The following is an 8,915-nucleotide window of genomic DNA, read 5'->3' as shown; positions in this document are numbered from 1 at the left end:
TGCCTTGGGACAAAAATGTATCTTTCAGCTTCTGTTGCTTTACAAGGACAAATAGATAACGTACGCGCATGGACTTGAAAAATATTCTAGAGAGATTTTCAGAGGGTCACCATAATGCTCCCTAAATCAAGCTAGTAACTGTGCATATTCCCTGAACAAAACATACGTGGTTTGCAGAGTGGGAGAACACTCTTGCTGCCAAGAGTCCTGCAGACGAGGGGGCATTCTCAGAAGATGGTGATGTCTACATCAGAGCATCCTCCATCATGATGGCCCCTGGCGAAAGCAGCATCCATTCACTATTGCCACATGCAAGGAGAAAAATCAAGACCCGCTTTATTGTTATCCCCATGACAAGCCAAACCAAAAAACCTGGTTTTAATTCTGCCATTTTATCCCCAGCTACATATGGCTTTCACTACAATCCTTTCACGTTGACCAAACTGTAAATAACCTCAGCTTCGATGTAATTCAAACGTTATACCAAAAATCCATGGTGGCTTTACCTTCCAGCTTCTGCAAACCCCAAACTGCAATCCGTTTTAGGGTAGATAATACAGCAACAGCATCCATGAGGGAAGAAGAATGACAGGTACATCATGATGCAGATGATGGAACCTGCCAGATGTAGTTGCATGCACTTGTGTCCGATGCCATAACGCAAATAGCAAGTGGAATCTTTTGTACGATGGCTTTATGACGCAGTGTCATTTTGACATCATCGTGGTTGGTTACGGATGCCAACGCAACACAACTCTAAGACTAAACAGGGTAGGGGTATGAAATGATTGTGTGTACTTGCTGGTTTAGTGCAGTGTTTCTCAACCTCGGCAACTTTAAGCTGTGTGGACTTCTACTCCCAGAATTCCCCAGCCAGCTTAAAGTTGCTAAGGTTGAGAAACACTGGTTTAGGGAGTTGTATAAACAACCCCGTAGTGTAGGAAGCATGTTTAGACAGCAGCCAAAGGAATTCAAACTAGGCAAAACATAAACAACACTTTTTAAATTAGCATCATATATCGGAATGGCACTGAGACCATGACTGGAACCGATCTCACAGCAGGAAGGATCAAGTCACACGCAGCCTTGCAAACGGAATCCACAGCTGAACGACCTTAGGATGCGCAAACACGGAGGTTCCCCAAGTCGGAGTGACCATCAGTGGGGCCTCAGTTACTGTGTACCAGGGTGACAAAGAGTGTCAGGGAGCTGAAGGACAGGAGGCCAGTGATCACGGCTTTAACCAAAAGCGCAGTCCAGCTACCCAGCAGAAAGACGTGCACAAACGATCTAGAAGAGCAGAGAGAAGTGGGTGAGGCTTGAGACGTTGAGCCTGGCGAGGAAATCACCGCTGCATCAATATGCTCATATGATTTGCACACCATGCTGAATCATGGTACAGTGACTCAGCATTTAATGAACTAACTGCCTTTAGCTGCACTCACACACAGGGCCAGCTACCGACTCTCCTTTACGTAACACAACTGTTGAGTTTGTAACACAAAGACAAGACCCGACGAACCATGTGACGGCTCACTGTGTGGGGTGAATACAACCCAATGCAACCACAGAGAGGGGCGTCCGCCAGGGGAGGGTCCAAAAACAGTCAAGATGGTGGTTTGGATCACAGCAGCCCCCCACCTTTACTTTTTTGACCCACCACAAACACTGAGGTGGGAAAGTTCTCCAACCATTTGAGCAAAGGGAAGTCTTGATTCTGGTTCCACCATGCAAAAGGAATTTTAAAAGGGGCCTTGGTGAAGATGATGCGGGAAGCCCAGCTTCAATTCTTCACTCACCCCAAAAAGGTCACTTAATGACTCAAGCTGCTTGAGGAAAGGATCTGTTATGCAGAAAATAAAGGAAAGGGGGCACAAGGATTTGAACAGAAGACCTGAACATTCCCAATGTCTTCCCCTCCTCAGTGAGCTCCAGATAATATCCCACCCCCAACTCCCTCTGCCCCATTAATTCCACCAAGAACACTCACTCCATAAAGAAGGCTTTGTAGACACTGACACCCAGGAGGAAAGTAAGGGGCAGCCGGTAATGTTTCGGTAAATCGTAGCGGGTGAACATCCACACCAGGGCAGCAGTGGAGATATAATGAACCTGAAGGGCCACAAAAGGAGGGAGGGGGAAAGATTCCCAAATGCCTTCTGAAACCTAACTCTCAAGCAGCGCATCCTACATTCAACTCAACTGGGACTTAAAAAACGTTGCAACATAAAATTCCAACACAGGTAGTCCTCGACTTAACATTCACAACTGGGACTGGAATTTTCATCGTATGCCATTGTGGTTGTAAGTCGAGTCACCATGTGACCGGACCCGATTTTATGATTTTTTTATGGTGGTCGTTAAGCAAACCGTGGGTTGTTAAGCAAATCACCAGCCGTTAAGCAAATCCAGCTTCCCCAAGGGGCATTTTTTGCTGGAAAATGGCAAAAACCATCGCAAAACATAATCCTGTGACTGCAAGTTGCTGCAACCGGTCATAAATCGAAGCCAGTTACCAAATGCCCAAAATGCAATCATGTGACTGCGCGGGGGATGCGACGTTTTGCGACGCCCCGAAGTGCTTTGCAGGCTATGAAGCACCCATTCCGAGGCCTTTGTAACTGTGGGCCATCATTAAACAAATGGTCGTAAGTCAAGGACTACCTGTTCCTTCCAATGCTGCCCGGCCAGCCAGCTCTGCTCTTATCCAGTATCCTCCCTTTCATTGGCCCCTATGCTCGGGCTCTCCCTGTGTGCTTTCCTGGCCCACAAGCTCACTCAGTCTCCGTTTTGGCTCTTGGGAGAAGCTCCATTCCTTAGAGCTTTTCTTCCACCCAAAAACAGTTTGGGGAAATATTTATTGCAGTCACGTTTGGTTACAGAAAGCTCCACATTCACAGAACAATCTCACTTCGCAGCTACCTATTACAGAAGCCACACAGATGGAGTATCTAATTTTTAAAAAAAACTGTACTAATGAAGTGGCGTTTTAAAATTAAATCTAGTCAATGCATGAAAACATATGGTCATCCTGTCTGGGAAACTTTACTTTTCTACCTACCGAGTTCAGCAGATTTAATGAATTGATTGACTATGATCTTTTTAACTGGGTTGCCAATCCAAATGTATATAAGCCAGGAGGCAGGCCTCATACATTATCAAAAAAACCCAGTAAACAAAAAACACATCGCAAGTTCCTAGTCCTCAGTAATTAAATCCTGTCATATGAGGCATTATTTTAGAGAAGCTCAACCGAAAGAGGGAGAAAATTAGCACTTACCAGGCTGATGTTGGAATCTATACTCATCTGAATGTATTTCCAATCAAACTCAATGCCACGAGCTCCCACCCACAGTGGGATGCATCTGTTGGAAGCATGGAGGCAGTTAGGATGGGACACATCACAGAGAGAAGGACACAAGACTGCACAGCAGCTGCACAGGCTACATCACTGAGCCAGCATCAAAAATGTGGGCAAGCAAATGAGTAGCTTCTCCCACCCCTCTTCTGAGCTCTGCCCCCATTTCTGCAAACCCAACTCACCGAGACATAATGAGCTCCGCCGTGGCCCAGCCCAGGGCAGCTACCATGATCTTGTATTCCCCTTTCCCTGCATTCCGGGACATCACCAGGTGCAAGCCCACCAAGTCCGCCATGTCTACGGTGGCTTTCATGAATTCCTAAAGCACGAGAAAAAACTCAGAAGCAGGCAAGCAAACTCCGTGGGTTGTTTCAACCCCAAAGGTTCCCCTCCCCTAAAACCTCTAACTCAGCCTTTCTCAACTTTTTGACCCTGGAGGAACCCTTGAAATATTTTTCAGGCCTCGAGGAACCCCTGCACATCCAGGCTCCAAGACAGGCCAGACATAACAAAATGATTGTATTTGTTTCATGGGTAGGCCTGTAGATACGCATGAACAATGTTCTTAAACTGAAAATAAAGAATGAAACTTACCTCTTTAATGTGAAGTGGCCCAAATTTGAAATAATTTTTTTCAATAAATCGTGATCTCCCAGGGGACCCCTAGGGACCTCTCGCGGAACCCTAGAGTGCCATGGAACCCTGGTTGATTTATTTATTGAACTTCTCAACCGCCCAACTCGTATACAACAGCTCCGGGCGGTTTACAAATAAATGAACTGATCATGAACTACAGGTAGCAACAGCCAGTATTCAGTTGTCCTCCATCAACTTACACTATTATTTACTAACGGAAGCTAGATCACTGCAGTTTCGCAAAATGTACTCACCCACCACTGTCCATGCAACATGTCAAACCCCAAAGTACTCTGCACTCAAAAGGTATCACTCTCAGCAAGACAGTCTTACTTAGGGAGGTCGATGGCTGTTTACCAAAACTTTCTGCCACCTTGAGCGTTTTACATAGTGAAGAGGAGGACGCTAACCTTTTCAGGCATAGGCCTCCAAAGGCAAACGTGAAATATCAGTTTTAAAAATGGCTGCAATCCCCACAGGATCGCCAAATTTCCTAAGATATTGGCAACTACACTCTCAAGATCTCACACAAGAATGCCCTTAGCACCCAAAACAGTCATAAGGTCTCAGCGGCAGCAAGAAAATCTTGCAGGATTTGGCAATCTCTTGAGATTTTACCCAGTTTTTGAAAACAAAATTACTTAACTGGGAAATTCACTGAAGCAACAAGGGCACATATTGTCAATCCCTGATAGAAACACACAGAAAAATCCACCAGCATAATCACTGTCCTTTGGATCTTTGTTTTATAAACACACCAGCCTCTTGAGCATTTGGCAGTACACAAAATGCCAGCTTCAGATTCTTCCTTGCTTGCCAACAACCAAACTTACTCCAACGAAATCATAAGCTCCTGCACCACCCTCCCAAGTTGGAAAGAACGTAGCTAAAAACAGCATCTGTAAAAGAGAGAAAGAGAGTGAAAAGAGAGAAAGAGGATAATCCCCCACAAGAGCTTTTTGCTATGACAGGCCTCACATTTTTGCACCCAGATTCACATTCAGCCTTGTATCCCTCCTTCAGCAAAGTGTGTCAGCCCATACCTTGCACAGCTGGACAAAGAGGTAGGTGGCTCCTGCTTGCACACATCGCCAGAAGGCATTATATTCTGACCTGCATGAGAGAGACAGCACAACCATGCCTTGGATAAAATCTCTATTTTTGCACAGCACACTGGCGATTACACCATACACTGATCCACCAATGAATCAAAAGGATGCTTCACCATCCTGCAAGACACCCCGGGGCTTTCAGAGGCTGCAAATCAGTACAAACTCCCAGGCTCTCAGAGCATTGTTTAGAGCAGTGTTTCTCAAACTTAGCAAGTTTTAAGATTTGTGGACCTCAACTCCAAGAATTCCTCAGCCAGCCATGAGACATTAAATAAAAGTTGATTAGACGATTGGACTGTTGAACTCAGCCAGAAAATACCATAAAAGGGGCTAAAGGGGCTTTAATGCAGTGTTTTTGGTAACTTAAACTTGTGTGGACTTCAACTCCCAGAATTCCCCAGCATTCTGGGGAATTCTGGAAGTTGAAGTCCACAAGCTTAAAGTTGCCAAGTTTGAGAAATACCAGTTTAGAGCTTGTCTGAAACACAGTGCGGCCCAAGAGATTGTAAGCAGCCACAAATGCTCCCTCGCGATCACTACTAGCACGTAATGTGCGCACACAGACACACACACCCCTCTTCCAAGAAAGAAAGATACTCACAGGCCACTGCACTTGTAAGTGATAAAATAGGGGAAATAGGCCAGGGCAAAACAATTCCCAAAGTGGAAGAGAGTCATCTTGGCATACAGGTGGGCCAGGCAGGGTGGCTTTTGCCACCTAGCACCGCAGAGATGGTCCTTTAGAGAGGGGGAGAGAAATAAATTAATAAATAGTACAGTGCCCAAAGAGAACCAGTTAGTGTAGTGGTTAAGGCGTCAGGCTAGAAATCGTGACACTGTGAGTTCTAGTCCCACCTTAGGCATGAAGCCAGCTGGGTGATCTTGGGCCAGTCACTCTCTCTCAGCCCTAGGAAGGAGGCAATGGCAAACCGCTTCTGAAAAACCTCGCCAAGGAAACTGCAGGGACTTGTCCAGGCAGTCTCCAAGAATTGGACACGATTCAACGGATTTTAAAAAAAGTACCCAGAGCCTTCCCACACACATGCTCAGCCACCTCCCTTCTTCCCCTCATTCATTCATTTATTATTTTTTAGATTTTTTTATCTCGCCTTTATCATTTTTATAAATAACTCAGGGTGGGGAACATACCTAATACTCCTTCCTCCTCCTGTTTTCCTCACAACCACAACCCTGTTGGGCTGAGAGAGAGTGACTGGCCCATGCCCAAGGCGGGACAAGCACTCACAGTCTACCGGTTTCTAGCCTGGGGCCTTAACTCTTCCCAACGACCCCGCTTCCAGACAACCCCCATCAACCTCAGCCGGCGTGGCCAGGGAGACGGACTGGAGTGGGGAGAGGCTGGGCCTGCGGTATTTCCACGCGCGCAGGCCGGCTGGGCTGCTCTTGCCCCCGACTGGAGGCGCCTCGGGGCAGGGCCCGCCGTCCTTCGCTCGAGAACCGCGCCCGCCGCTCGAGAACCGCTCCCCAAAAAGCACCCCGCGTCCCCCTCCATTTCTCTCCGCTGAGGGAGTCCGCTGCCCGCCCGCGCTCCCCTAAACCCCTTTTCCCCCTTCGTCAAGTCCCCGTTCCTTCCCGTACTCGCTTAACATACACGTCCTCCTCCTCCTCCTCCTCCACCTCAACGGCATCTGCGCGTGCGCTCACGGCACCGCCCTTCTCCGACGGCCCTCGGTTGATGGTGGGTATTGTAGTTCTTTCTCGTGGCTGCCCGCTTCGTTTTCCATAGGACCCAGAGGCCGGGGAGCAATACAATCCCCATAAAGCCTAGCGACCTAGGGGCCGGTGCATGACGGGAGCCGTAGTCCTTCATTTAAATCACGTTGGCCTTAGTATGAAGGGCGTCTTGGAAGATTACTTGAGCGAAGGGGAGAAGAGGCGGGGCGCCTGCGGAGCGAGGCGCTCTGGAAATAGCTGTCCGACGGCGAGAGGTCGCCGGTTCCCCACGTTGATGGGAGTTGTAGTTCTCGAATCTAGTTCGGACTACGGAAGTTAAGTGAAGGTATAGAGAATGCTTTTCGCCAGAAATCTCATTTGCTGCATTTATTCCATGAAAAGGCATATCGCAAGGAAGCTGCAATCCTTGATCCGTTTACTTCGTGCTGACTCTTCAGTTTTTACTCATCAGCAGCATAAAAGCTGTGAGCGTGTGAGAACTTCTGTTTTTCCTTCTATGCCTTTTTTACCCTCTCTCTCTGTGGACTTGCCAAGATGGGGCTGAGACGTCCGTGTACTTTAAAACAGCAGAATCCAGCCCCCTGCCTCATTTGGGAACCTGCTGTCGAGCAAACTCAGCCCGGACAAACCCATCGACGTCCAAACCTAGTAACGTTAAAGCAAGTCCCACTCCTTTAACATCATTGTAGCGCAGTGTTTCTCAACCATAGCCACTTTAAGATACGTGGACTTCAGCTCCCAGAAATCCCCAGCCAATTCCCCAATCACCCATGCTGGCTGGGGAATTCTGGGAGTTGGAGTCCACACATCTTAAAGTGGCTGAGGTTGAGAAACACTGATCTATAGCGTTTGGGCTTCAGCAACAGTCATTGCCCCAGTCATCTGATGAACGAAAGAGAAGGCTGCTAATTCTATCAACCCTAGGACTCTGCAAACTGGCTGCTGCTCTCATCTTCTCACTTCCTTCTGTCCCCCCAACCCCGTTTTTGGAATCTGCAAGGAGTCACTGAGCCCGTAATATTACAGTTACAAAAGGAAGCAGCTTTGTTTGTTCCCTTTCACTGTGATAAGCCTTTCCAAAGCTCAAGGCACCAGATGCTCTCTGAAAACGCCAGGAGCTCTACAGGATATTCACGTTTCCTTATGTGTAATTCTGTTGCATAAAGAGAGATTATCTCTGACCCTTTAAGGAGACCTTGCAGGACCAGAGGGTTTGCGTTAGGATCATTGCTGTTCTTGATTGCAGTTTTGGTTGTCATTTTTATATTTTATATTTATGTGTATTTATATTGTATTGCTTTAACGATATTTTAATATTTTATCCTTAACTGTTTGTAAACTGCCCAGAGTCATTACGAGATGGGCGGTAGAGGAATATAAATAAATATAATTTTAGAATGGTTTAATTGTATTCTTAGTTTTAATGTTGTGTTAACCTAAGCCAGAGGGAACAGCAAAATTCAGCAGTCTGGAAATGAAATAAATCTATCCTTCTCCCTGGAGCCTTTTTGCTAGTCTTGGTTCAAACAAATCAAGCCACACTTTGGAGCCTCCTCACTTCTGACCTTGAAAAATGGCTTGCAAATAATATATGTGGGTGACCCCAATCCATTACTGTATGGCTCAATATATTATGTATAACCAAAATAAGGCTTAATTCAGTAACAAGATTAAGTATGTCATGCAAACTGCCAGTATAAGGCAGCTTCCAAAATTCTGGTTCAGTTCTTTGTGCCAAGGAAGACCATCCATTATTCTTTCCAAGATCGAAAAAGTAGTTTTTATTTCTATTGCTTCTTTCTCTCTCAACATTTCAAGGAAAGTTTTTATAAAGTATACAGGGGATGTTGTGATTGATGAAAACTCACAGACCAACCAGATGTCTCCAACAGGCATCCTTGCTGGCTGTGGGTAATGAGAACCATTTCCCATCATTTCCAGAGGTTAAGGGATGCATTTATTCCAGAAAGGCATTTTGGACTGGTGAGTGGCTTTGTTGATTCCTCTTGTACCCATAATTACATTGCATATTTCCAGCCTCCTTTTCCTTAACATTAAGGCAACACCCTTCTCTTCCTATCGTAAACCGAAGTTGTCTGCGTGTGGTAGAG

The 8,915-nt window shown here is 46.3% G+C and overlaps 1 protein-coding gene across 1 annotated transcript; it reads right to left on the bottom strand.

The window, feature by feature from the left end:
* Positions 1 to 988: 988 nt before the first annotated feature.
* On the bottom strand, positions 989 to 6,727 carry TMEM147 (transmembrane protein 147). Its single transcript, XM_063312240.1, has 8 exons — positions 6,709 to 6,727; positions 5,711 to 5,847; positions 5,041 to 5,110; positions 4,831 to 4,896; positions 3,544 to 3,680; positions 3,281 to 3,365; positions 1,991 to 2,112; positions 989 to 1,290 (listed from the first exon to the last, which is right to left on the bottom strand). Exons 2-8 carry the CDS (start codon positions 5,785 to 5,787, stop codon positions 1,170 to 1,172), a joined length of 678 nt encoding a protein of 225 aa, XP_063168310.1. The 5' UTR covers positions 5,788 to 5,847; positions 6,709 to 6,727; the 3' UTR covers positions 989 to 1,169.
* Positions 6,728 to 8,915: the final 2,188 nt, after the last annotated feature.

Source organism: Candoia aspera, chromosome 10 (assembly GCF_035149785.1).
Source record: "Candoia aspera isolate rCanAsp1 chromosome 10, rCanAsp1.hap2, whole genome shotgun sequence".
Lineage (NCBI taxonomy): Eukaryota > Metazoa > Chordata > Lepidosauria > Squamata > Boidae > Candoia > Candoia aspera.
This window is presented reverse-complemented; position numbering and strand designations above follow the sequence as displayed.

Bases quoted from the DNA above. Each gene is read 5' to 3' on its own strand.
- TMEM147 (XM_063312240.1), bottom strand. From the start codon at position 5,787: ATGACTCTCTTCCACTTTGGGAATTGTTTTGCCCTGGCCTATTTCCCC. The intron at 5,111-5,710 runs GTGAGTATCTTT...TCTCTCATGCAG, and splicing joins ACTTACAAGTGCAGTGGCCT to GTCAGAATATAATGCCTTCT. The intron at 3,681-4,830 runs GTAAGTTTGGTT...CTCGTGCTTTAG, and splicing joins GAGCTTATGATTTCGTTGGA to GAATTCATGAAAGCCACCGT.